Genomic DNA, 12,895 nt, shown 5'->3' with positions numbered 1-12,895 from the left:
CTGTCCCTCCACCCTCCCAAGCATGATGTCCCTCTCCAAGGACCTGTCCCTCCTTACAACATGTCCAAATTATGTCAGATGAAGCCCCAGAATCCTTGCCTTCAAGGAGCAGCCCAGTTTAACCCTCTCCGGGATGAATCTGTTTGTTTTCTTGGCAGTCCAGGGTACATTCAATAATCTTGTCCAGCACCGCAGCTCAAAGGCATCAATTCTCCTTCTATCCTCCCTAGTCATTGTCCCACTGTCTGATGCATAACAAGTGATTGCAAAGACCATGGCCTGTATCAGACACACGTTAGTCTCCAGAGTGACACCATTGTTCTTCAGTACCCTGGGAGAGGTCCCTAACAGCAGACTTTCCCATCACAATATATTTTTTTTTATTTCCCGGCTTCCGGTGCCAAGAGTGTTGACCATGGAGTCAAGCCGACTAAAGTTGTTAACAATTTCAATCTCTTCACCATCCATCCTGATGCTGCCAATTGGTCCAATGATGAGAATCTTTGTCTTCTTGACATTGAGCCTCAATCCATACTGAAAGCTGCAGTTCTTGACCCTGTGCAGCAAGCATTTCAGGTCTTCCCCAGTTTCAGCAAGCAGGGTTATATCATCTGCATAACGCAGATTGTTTATAGATCTTCCACCAATCCTGATGCCACACTTCTCCTCATAGAGCCCAGCCTCTTGGATAATCTGTTCTACATACAGGTTGAAAATGTATGGAGATAGGGCACATCCCTGGTGTACGCCTACGAGGTGACTGAAAATGCCACGACGTGGGCCAGACATAGCTTTGCCCTCATAGTTGCAGCATCACTTTTGAGCAGGTTAAAGAAGGTCTTTGAAGCACAGGAACCCAGTGCAAGACATTATATCCTGACTGCTAAATTCCTTGGGCATTGATTATGGATTCGAATAAAATGAAGTCTTTGATAACCTCAATCTTTTCCTCTGTCATTGTGATGTTGCTTATTGGTCCAATTGTGAGGATTTGTTTTCTTTATGACCAAGTGTAATCCATACTGAAGACTGTAGTTTCAAGTCCTCTTCACTTCCAGTAAGCAAAGTGGTCACTGACATATTGCAAATTATTAATGAGCCTCTTACCTTGCTGTTGTACTCAACACAGATATTGAATAAGCATAGTGAAAGGATACAACCCTGATTCACACCTTTTCTCATCTTATACCATGTGGTTTCCCTTTGGTCTATCTATCTGACTGACTGCCTCTTAATTTGTGTACAATTACATATCCAGAAATTTCCAGTCTTAAATGTTATCCATGTAATGTTATGATCCACACAGTCAAATGCCTTTATGTAATTAATAAAACACGGATAAACATCTTGATGGTATTCTCTATTGTCAGCAAAGATCTATCTATATCAGCAATGGTTACCTCCATTCCAGGTCTTCTACTAATTTTGGCTTAAAGTACTGGCAGTTCCCTGCCAATGTACTGCTGCAACTCTTTTTGTATTTTATCTTCAGCATGACTACACTTGTGTGTGATAGTAACAATAACGTTCAATAATTCCTGAATCCTGCTGGATCACCTTTCTGTGGAATGAGCACAATTATGATGTCTTCCAATTGGTTTCACATTTCTTGGTGTAGATCAGTGAGTGCTTTCAATGCTGCACCCAATTGCTGAAACATCTCAGTTGGTATGCTGTCACTTACTGGAGCCTTCTTTTGTGACAATGCCTTCTGTGAAACTTGGGCTTCTTCCTTCCATACCATCACTCTTGATTATATGCTATCTCCTGAAATGGTTGAACTTCAAGCAATTTTTCCAGTGGCCTAATGGCAAGAAGCTGCACTGCAATCCTGAAGTCACACAGTTTGAGGCCACCAGCAGCAGGAGAAAGATGAGCCATCTCCTTCTGTGTGATTAACTGTCTCTGAAAACCTGCTGGAGAGTCAGGTATGAGTCACTTTCAACTCTAGAGTACACAAAAATAATAGGGTACAGTGACTCCATATATTCCTTCCATATTTGTTTTTGAATTGTAATTTGAATGGAAGTTTCAAAGAAATAACAACAGCAACACTGAGAAGAATGGGAATCCAAGTACACTTGATCATGCTCAAGGAAAACTTACACTTTCTTCTTGTTATGTGCTGTTGAGTCACCTGCAACTCATAGTGACCCTATATACAACAGCCCTAAACCCTGCTCTATCCTGTGCCAATCTTATTGTCTCTGGCACACCTATACCATTACCGCAGTGACTGAATCAATCCATCTCATTGAGGGTCTTCCTCTCCTGCACTGTTCCTCCACCCTCCCAAGTATGATGTTTCTCTCCAAGGACTGGTCCCTCCTTGCAACATTTCCCAAGTATGTCAGATGAAGCTTCAGAATCCTTGCCTTCAAGGAGCAGCAAGTTTTCACCCTCTCCAGGATGAACTAATTTGTTTTTCTAGCAGTCCACAGTATATTCAATACTCTTCTCCAGCACCACAGCTCAAAGGCAGCAACTATACTTCTATCATCCCTAGTCATTGTCCAGCTCTCTGATATATAGTAAGTAGTTGCAAAGACCATGGCCTGTAACAGGTGCATGTTAGTCTCCAGATTTACACTGTTGCTCTTCAGTACTTTGGAGAGGTCTCTGGCAGCATACTTTTCCAATGCAATTAGTCTTTTCATTTCTCGGCTGCTGGTACCAAAAGCGTTGATTGTAGACTTTTCATTTACTTTTTCATACATAGATTTGTCTTTTCCTCCCTTCTCCTTCCCCTTCATTTCCTAATTGCTAAATTCCTGTTTCAGTTTATTAGTTGTATTACGGTATACCAATTGAAGTATTTCAGATAATAGATGTTGCCCTGGATGTGCTCACCAAGTTGTGCCAAGAAATCTGGAGAACAACCACTTGGCCAACTGACTGGAAGAGATCTATATTTGTTCCCATTCCAAAGAAAGGTGACACAACTGAGTGTGGAAACTACAGAACAGTGTCATTGATTTCACATGCAAGCAAGATTCTGCCGAAGATCATCCAAAAACTATTAGAACAGCACATCAGCAGAGAACTGCCGGAAGTCCAGGCTGGGTTTAGAAGGGGTCGTGGTACTAGGGTTATTGTTGCTGATGTTAGATGGATCTTGGCTGAAAGCAGGGAATACCAGAAGAATGTCTATCTGTGTTTCATTGATTATGCAAAGGCATTTGACTGTGTGGATCATAACAAACTGTGGCTGACTCTGAGAAGAATGGGAATCCCAGAACATTTAATTGTGCTTATACGAAACCTATACTTGGACCAAGAGGCAGTAGTCAGAACAGAGCAGGGTAACACTGCATGGTTCAAAATAGGGAAGGGTGTACGCCAGGGATGCATCCTGTCTCCATACCTTTTCAACATGTATGCAGAGCAGATTATCCGAGAGGCTGGGCTCTATGAGGAGAATTGTGGCATCAGGATTGGTGGAAGATCTATCAACAATCTCCGTTATGCAGATGACACAACCCTGCTTGCTGAAACTGAGGAGGACCTCGTGCACTTGCTGCGAAGGGTCAAGGACTGCAGCCTTCAGTATGGACTAAGGCTCAACGTCAAGAAGACAAAGATTCTCGCCACTGGACCAATTGGCAGCGTCAGGATGGATGATGAAGAGATTGAGAGTGTTCACAGCTTCACTTTGCTCGGCTCCACAGTTAACACTCTTGGTACCAGCAGTCAGGAAATCAAAAAGCATATCACGATGGGAAAGTCTGCCGTTAGGGACCTCTCAAACGTACTCAGGAGCAACAGTGTCTCTCTGGAGACTAAGGTGCGCCTGATACAGGTCATGGTATTTGCAATCGCTTGTTATGCATCAGAGAGTTGGACAATGACTAGGGAGGACAGAAGGAGAGTGGATGCTTTTGAGCTGTGGTGCTGGAGAAGGGTACTGAATGTACCCTGGACTGCCAGGAAAACAAACAGATCCATCTTGGAGAGGATTAAACCAAGCTGCTCCTTGGAGGCAAGGATTCTGGGGCTTCGTCTGACATACTTTGGACATGTTGCCAGGAGGGACGGGTCCTTGGAGAGGGACATCATGCTTGGGAGGCTGGAGGGACAGAGCAGGAGGGTAAGACCCTCTATGAGATGGATTGATTCAGTGACTGGGGTAATCGGGATGGGTGTGTCAGAGGCGGTGCGGTTGGCGCAGGATAGAGCAGGGTTTAGAGCTGTTGTGCATAGGGTCGCTATGAGTCGGAAACGACTTGATGGCACATAACAACAACAACAACATTACCTTCCATCTTCTTTTGATGTTACATCCACTAGTCAATATTGCCCAAAGAATCCTTCACTCATTCAACTTGAGCCATCAATGTTGTTTTTTTCAGTTCTTTCAGCATGAGAAACACCAAGTTTTGGTTTTCTAACTACCGGTCTTGCCATATTTAATCATAATACTTTGTTTTCTCAAGCTGTCCTGTGAAACTTTCTATGTAGCTCTGTCACTTCATAATTTCTTTTATTTTCTTTAACTACTCTATGTTCAGAGAGAGATCAGCTGGCCCAGTGGACAGAAGGCGATGCTAACTAAGCCAAAGGTGGGTGACTTTTAATCTGTGACCCTCGGGCCTGTCTTTCATTGTTTTTTTCAGACATTCCTCTAGGTTGTATAGCCCTGGTGTTTAAGTTGCCGTCCTGTGGTCACTTGTGGTTGTTGTGAGGTTGAACACTGTGACACTGATGTGTCAAATGTGTTAATGGCTGGTTACTCAATGCGGACTGAAAGTGGGGTGGAGCTCCTTGATGAAAACAAGCTTGGAAGGAGGAGTGGCATCCACTTCCATAACAGCTTGTCTCCAGAAACCCTATGAACCTGGAGATAGGATGAGAGACACCTAAGCATTGAGGACTCTCCTTCATAGGGTCACTATGAGTCACCTGCAACGTGATGGCACTTAACAACAACAACAGCAACAACTCTATGTTCAGAAGTAAATTTCAGAGCTTCTTTGACATCTTTTTTTTTGTTATTTCCTTAATTTTAAATGGTCTCTTGCTTTTTTCATACAGCCACTTCACATCATTTGGTTTTGATTTTGACTGTTAATTGTGTCAAATCTATTATGAGATAATGTAAATCCACTTGACTGGTGATACTGAACTTCTCCATTCCTTACTTTCAAGAGATGTATTTAGTTAAATCCCATTTATTCTATCTGGCAAAGCTCACATATATAGTTAACTATTCATGATGTCAAAGGAAGGTATTGCAATGAAGAGTTATTTTTAATAAAAGCAAGTGGACTGCAGATCCTTCCATATGATCTGCTGCATCACTTGTCTCAGTAAGGCCGTATTTTCCAGCCACCAATCCTTCCTTGTTTACAGTTTTTGTGCTGCAATCACCAGTGATTATCAACTTATCTTCATTGCATGTCTGATCAGTTTTAAACTGCTGAGGAAGGTAAAAAAGAATAGTCAAGTGTCTTCATCTTTGGCTGCTGTGTAGGTGTGAATAATAATAACAACTAGTTTTCTTTATATGTGGAAGTAGAGTGTCTTATTATTGCCACACTTGGTTTTTTTAATTAAAAACTTTTTTATTATTATTTGAGTTAACTTTTACAAAGGATATTGGTTTTTCATTAAATCATTGATCCATTTTTCCCATTATTTCATTATTGCATTTTTCTCCCTACCCATTCTTCCCCCCCAATTCGCTCTTTTCTTTGAAAAGTAAAAGAAAAATTCTTTCATTGTTATACAGTCCCTCCCTGCAAGTGCACTCTACTACGCAGCCTTTGTTCTGGACTACTGTCATGACAATAATACCTAATCAATAATCGCTTTTAAACAGTTCTCTCCCTCATCTGTTTCAATGTAGTATACATAATTTATCCCATCTTTCCCCTCAACCCCGACGTTAGTCCCGTTTTACAACAGTGGCACCATGCAGTATTTGCCCTTTTGTGACTGAGATACTTCACTCAGCATAATGTGCTCCATGGTCACCCATTTTGAATTATATTACATGAGTTCTTTGTTTTTCACTGCAGCATAGTATACCATTGTGTGAATAAACCAGAGTTTCTTTTTGACCACCTGTGACATCATTCCTTGTCAATTTGCCATTTCTAGCAGAGTCTACTACATGACTCCTGATTAAAAATGGCCAATACTAGTCAATTTCAGCTCATTAATGCATAGGGCTGGTAACAATTATGGTATGCATTTAATTTAAAAATAACTTATCATTTTCATAGCTTTATACTTTGTACATTGGCTATTTGTTGGTTAACGGATGTTTATAGCTTTTCCCTCTCATTCTGAATCACGCCACATCAGTGAATGAAGACCATCAAGGGTTTACACCATCCATGTCATTAAGGTCAATTCTATTCAGAGTTTTAGCAGACTTTTATTTGGCATGCTTTGCAACACAAGTTGCTTATCTTACGACCTTATATCAGACAATGTACTGCTGCTAGTCAGAATATTTTCACTGACAATTTTTTCCCCAGAGTAGTCCTTCTTCCTCTTATTACCTTGGAAGGTCCACTGAGACTGTACGCTATGGGTTACCCTGCTGGTGTCTGAGATGGCTTTTAGCTTCACTGTAACATGCCAGTCATCACAGAATGACAAACCAGCCAATGGATGGTGGGGAGAAAAATAAGAGTGCAATTATTGACATGAACAAACTCAGTACACATGTTAAATGATAGATTAGAGCCAAATAAAAATCAGCAGAGTAGAAGACAGAGTTAAAGAAATTGCAACAAAAGTAACTCAGAGAAAAACAATGATGGGGAAAAATATATGAGAGGTTATGAGACTTGGCAGATAGTATGAGAAGATGTAGAATATTTCTAACAGAAATAGGTAGAACATGAGAGAATGAGGGAGAGGAAATATTTGAAGTTATAATTGTTAAGATCTGTCAAAAGCATTTCCAAGAAGGTGGCAATCCCATAACATAGGATGTAAAGTAGTCATTTTAAGAGCTTTACCAGGCTTGAATTTCTAGGAGAAAGTTAGAAGGAGGGAAAAGCCATCTGTTAGTCTGATTTGTTTTTCTTAAATGTTTGAATCAGACTCTAGGAAAGAATATTCGTGCCGGCTAGCTTCAGCTGTCTTCCCCCTGCTAGACGTGAATTTTACCTTTTTCTCAACTTCCGCAGCGGTCTGCTTGGTGATCTCTAGGTTTTCCACCAAGGCTGTTTCTCCCAGGAAGTTTCCAGATGCTGAGGAGAGGCGAGACAGCAGGTTGTCTTCTAAAGTTTTGAGGGTAATTTTGAACCCATTCTGTTGCTTTGTGAGTTCTGACTGTGGGAAGCAAGTGAAAAGGAGTGAGGCATATAAAATGAGAGTATCCTACAGTTGGAATATTGTTGTTGTTAGCGGTCCTTGAATTCACCCCCAGCCCATTGCAACCTCTGGAGCAGTCAAACACAATGCTGCTTCACCCTGTACCATCACCATGACTGGTGGAGAATTGAACTACTGGGATTCCTAGGGTGCTCACTGGCTGATCTTTGAAAATGTATTGCCAGGCCTTTCTTCCTATTCTTATCTTAGCCTGAAAGTTCTGCTGAAACCTTGTCAGCACACAGGAACATTCAAGCCACCACTGACGACAGATGGCTGTCAGCTTCTGTGGTGGTTAAAAAATCAAGGAGCTCTGGTGGCTTAGTGGTAAAAAGCTAAGCTGCAGTCCAGAAGACATGTGGTTCAAATCTACCAATTCATTGAGGGAGAAAGATGAGCAGTCTCTTCCTGTGTGGTTAATAGCATTGAAAACCTGCTGGAAGATCAGCTGCGGGTTAGTTCTGCCTCCACAGCATACAACAACAACGATCACAACAACAACATCTGGGTAAGGCAACTTTAAACTAATAATAAAACTCCATTTTCAGTAAAATTTTTCACTTTTCAACTCTCTAAAGAAAGCCCACTTTTCTCTTGTTACTACTTGAATAATGAAAGAAAAATGGAATCAGAATTTCTAAGCTGGATAAAATATTTTTTATTTGCTCTGTTCACTGACTTACAGAATCACAAGAGGAAGTCGTTTTAACAACCATCCAGTTCCCTTAGCCAGGTAAACATTATTTCATCTTTCAAAATCTGAGAGCTGATACCACCTTTTCTTCTTAACCAAATGAATCCATTTTCCATTTCAAGAACTTCAGATAAAGTTGACTTGATTAATTGCAAAGCTCTCATAATAAAATGCTTACAAAGTATAATTCCGAAACAGTGCCTTAGCCAGACTGTACCAGGAGAAAAGGAATTAAAGTTTGACGAAGAATTATTGGTAAGCATGTCTATGATCTGAAAAAGCCTAAATTTTCCTTTACTCCTGCACTTATCTATTTGATGTGAAATGGTTTGTAATGTTTGCTTTACCAAATGAAAAACAGACTATTTCTCCTACAAAGCAGAACATTTCCTCTTAAGACATTGTGGATCTCCACTTCATGAAATGTATTTATTCCTTAAATAGGATGTATTGTTTCCAAAGGAGTGTTAGTCCTAGTGTTTCCACAAAGATACTGAATAAAGTGCATTGGCTGGGAAATGATAATGATGCCAGGTTCCCTTCATGGAAGGTAAGAATTTTACCAGTGAACCACAACTGTCCTCCTTGTTGGGTATATCTGGATAAATAAAAACTTATGAGGTCAAGAAAAACAAGCCCTGAAAGTGGTTAAAGCCCTTAGCTGCTAATCAAAAGGTTAGTAGCTCAATCTACCAGCCAGTTCACAGTGGAAAGATGTATCACTCAGCTTCCAATAAGATTTGCCCTTGGAAACCTCAAGAGTCAGTTAGTTCTGCTCTCTTCCACAGCAGCCCTGTGTAGTTGACTCAGTGGTAGTGAGTTTGAGACCAGAGTCCCTTCCATGAGAAACACTAACTTAGTTAGGATAGCAGGTGCTTGAGCAGATGGGACTAGCAGATGAGCCAAGTCACAAGTGAACCTTTCTGCCTTGGGTCCCGGTAAGCTCTTTATAAATTAGTGACTGCAGTGGGGTCAACCCCAGTCTCTGTCTCCCAGGATCATCACACAAGGTGCACCACAGCCAGTGCTATTGAAACGGAACTTAATTTCTGTGAACGGTTAATGTCAGAGTCAAGCCTTAGTCTGCACAAGGCCCTTTCTTTCTATTTTTACTTTAATGCCCCACAATAAACAGCTCTCTTATGGATTATCTTTCTTTTGGAGAGGAAGGGGGGAAAATCAATAAATACTGTTACACACAGCTTAGACAGATATTTTCAAGAGCCCTCTTCAGGCTGGAGTAGGGAGGTGGTATGCTTTCAGATCTGGCCTCATGTTCCCTTCTGAAATATCGGGATAGCTATCTTAATACACTGGGATATTTTTTCTGACGGGAGGAGACTAGTCAAATTTGAATGGTGCAAATAGTTACTGAAGCCGGCTTTTGTTTTTGGTTTTTGTTCTTGTTGTACCATTGAGTCAGGCCTGACTGGCACAAGAGGAGATTGTCCCACCTTCTCCAGGGGAGCATCTTGTGGATTTGAACCATGCATCTTCAGGTTTGCACCACAGCTTCTTGCCACTAGGCCACCAGAGCTCCCCAAAAGCTGGCTTTTAACACGTTGCCACAAATGACGGCTATAGGCATGGTCTAAGCATGGTTGTCAATTTAAAAGTGTGCAGCAACGTTAATGAAAGGCTGGGGCCAACCAGGAGGCCTCTGTTCACATGCCCATATCCAGAACTTCAATTCTGGAGTCTTCAGTTCAGCAGACTTCAAATGTCCAACCTGTTCAATTGCACAGTTTTTCAGTTGTACTAGAAATGGGTCCAACCACATTAGGACAGAATATAGAGGCCAGATCTACAGGGCATAGGAGACTGGACTCACAGATCCCTGGGAGTTGGCTGCCTGAAATCATTCATTTCTTCAGCACATGCATGCGGAGCAACAGCTTTACAACAACAGGCCACGATTAAAGGTTCTGAGGATCAGTAAAGAAAAGGCTAACTAGCCACATCTCACCTTCACAGAACACAGGGAGGGAATACAGAGTATAGACAAACAAGCTTTGTCATTTCAGATAGTAATAAGGATTATAGGAAAATAAAATAGGATGATATTAGAGATATGGGGCTAGTTTGAGCTATATCAATCAGGAAGAGAGTCAATTAATAACTGGCATGTGAGTTAAGTCCCCAGTAATTATAGGTATCCTGAAAGAGAACATTTCAGGCAGGCAGAACAGCAAATGCTGGTCTTAAAACAAGATTGAGAGCCACATTTTCAAAGAAACACTAGGTTAGAGCCCAAACAGTTAAACGGTTCTTCCCATGATAAGAGAGACAGCAAGGATACAAAGGCAGTCTATAAAAGGCTGTATAGGGCAAAGAAATGTTACTTTCCCTAAGCTAAACTGTGGAGGCTGGGCTTTATGAGGAGAAATGTGACATCAGGATCGGAGAAAGACTCATCAACAAGTTGTGTTATGCAGATGACACAAGCCTGCTTGCTGAAACTGAGGAGGACCTGAAGCATTTGCTGCAGAAGGTCAAGGACTGCAGCCTCCAATATGGATTGAGGTTCAATGTCAAGAAGACAAAGATTCTCACCACTGGACCAATTGGCAGCATCAAGATAGATGGTGAGGAGATTGAGATTGTTAACAGCTTTAGTTTGCTTGATCCACTCAAGAGTCAACCCTCTTGGCACCAGCAGCCATGAAATTAAAAGTCAAATTGCATTGGGAAAGTCTGCAATCAGAGACCTCTCCAAAGAACTGAAAAGTATCGAAGTCAGTCTGGAGACTAAGGTGCACCAGATCCAGGCCATGGTCTTTGCAATCACTTCTTATGCATCAGAGGGCTGGACAATGACTAGGGATGGCAGAAGGAGAATTGATGCCTTTGAGCTGTGGTGTTGGAGAAGAGTACTGAATATACCATAGACTGCTAGAAAAACAAACACGTTCATCCTGGAGAGAGTGCAACCAGGCTACTCCTTAGGGGCAAGGATTCTGAAACTTCATCTGACACTCTATGGACATCCTGCAAGGAGGGACCAGTCCTTGGAGAAGGACGTCATGCTTGTGAGGATGGAGGGACAGCGCAGGAGATGAAGACCCTAAATGAGATGTACTGATTCAGTGACTGGGGTAATAAGGGTAGATGTGTCAGAGATGATGAGGTGGGCACGGTTTAGATCAGAGTTTAGGGTGGTTGTACATAGGGTCGCTATGAGTTGCAAGCGACTCAACGACATGTAACAACAACAAACTATGGAAGGAGTTATGTTGCTAACTCAAGGGCATGTGGTTCGAATCCACCGGCTGCTCTGCAGAACAAAAATGGGTAATTTCCTCCCATGTGATCTACTGCTCTGAAACCCCCCTGGAGGGCCAGCTATGAGTTAATTCTGATGAGACAGAAATGAGTAAGTTAAACATACAAACAAACACAATCAACAAATCAGTTGCTATTAAGTTGATTACAACTCACAGTGACCCAAGTGTATCAGAAGTGAGCTGTGTTCCACAGAGTTTTCAACGGCTGTTGTTTGTGTGTTGTGAATTTTTTTTCTTTTAAATTTGGAAGTACATTATTGCCAGGGCTTTCTTCTGGCATGGACTTGGACCTCCAACCTTTCAGCGAGTAACTGAGCGCATTAACTCTTTGCACTATCCAGAAACCCATTCTTAACCTTGGGAACAGTCATTATCCCAACTGTCTTTTGCTCCCGTGCTCAGTGTTCCCAGGAAGGTGAGTGAGGTTAGAACCTCTCTCATGTCTGACTGGGCCCCCTCTATCAGTTCCAGGGAAAACAACCTCCCTGCCGCCCACCCCGAGTGAGGAGCCCAGCAGCACGGAGAGTAGGCTGAGTTTCCTGCCCCCCATCCTCACTGGGCCCGCGTGACTCACCTTCAGTTGCTCCAGGTCTGGCCTCTCCATGCTGACCACAGCAGCCAGCAGCTGGTCCTCCAGCCCATCTCTGGTCACAGTGAAGTTGATGAGAGTGGCCTGAGCCTGCAGCTCAGGCTGGTAATGAGGATTAGCCAGCTTGGTGTGAAGGATGAGTCGGAATTTGGGATTATATTCACACTCTTTGTCTCCGATTTTAATGAACCTGGAACACAAAGGCTCATATGAGAGTGGGTTCCTTTTTTTGCAAAATGTGGGTAAAGAAAGAATTCTCTGGCTGAGAAACGCACCTTTGCCAAGTCTTTGATAGTTGCAAATAGCCGTGACCTTTTTTAACAATCATGGCCTTTTTTAGAGTTGCAAACAGTAACAGTGACATATACACAGATTCTTCCAAATGTGTACAGAGTGAGCCCGGGGACTTATGTATGTCTGTGTGTTTGTATGTGTGCCTGTGTATCTGTCTGGACAACAGGGAGAGAGGCGTTAGACTTCTGGCAGTTGTTTGTCTACAAAGCTAGACAGTTATTCACACAGTGGTCAACGCAGACTTGTGCAGTACAAAACATTTCCAGCAGATGGCAGTAAAGTACTGAGAGGAAAGGGCACATCCTTGTTCGCACACCAGCATCTTGTGCACTGCTAACTGGCCTTTATTTTCCCATGAAAATGCTTTGGGTTGCCAGAGGAATGCCTTCTCTGGGTGGAAATAGTTAAACAAGTAAATAAGCACGACCCACGAACCTGTTAAGGCAAGGTATGACCATAAGGCAATGGGTGATCTGCCAAAAAACAACCAGTTACTGAAAACCCGTGGATGGAGCCGGTTGACACACATGGGCCACCCTGAGACTGACTGCTGACTCCAAAGCAGCCGAGGAGGAGCTTTAAAGTAAGAACATGGACTGCTGGAAGCTAAATTATTACAGGAAACTTTCTCCAGGAGACAAGGGAGATTTCTCTTGTGGTTTGACAAAAACAGGCTTGGGCCACAGGCAGCGCATTTCCCTCTAC

At 42.3% G+C, this 12,895-nt stretch overlaps 1 protein-coding gene across 1 annotated transcript in view; it reads right to left on the bottom strand.

The window, feature by feature from the left end:
- DNAH9 (dynein, axonemal, heavy chain 9) overlaps nucleotides 1-12,895 on the bottom strand; it is a 623,295-nt gene that overhangs the window by 157,552 nt on the left and 452,848 nt on the right. Inside the window, 2 exon segments of the mRNA XM_006898570.1 lie at nucleotides 7,123-7,287; nucleotides 11,882-12,086. Coding sequence (XP_006898632.1) covers nucleotides 7,123-7,287; nucleotides 11,882-12,086 — 370 coding nt within the window.

Source organism: Elephantulus edwardii, unplaced genomic scaffold (genome assembly GCF_000299155.1).
Source record: "Elephantulus edwardii isolate Elephantulus edwardi_28Jun2011 unplaced genomic scaffold, EleEdw1.0 scaffold00233, whole genome shotgun sequence".
Classification (NCBI taxonomy): domain Eukaryota; kingdom Metazoa; phylum Chordata; class Mammalia; order Macroscelidea; family Macroscelididae; genus Elephantulus; species Elephantulus edwardii.
Note: the sequence above shows the minus strand (reverse complement) of the source record. Positions and strands in the feature narration are given on the sequence as shown.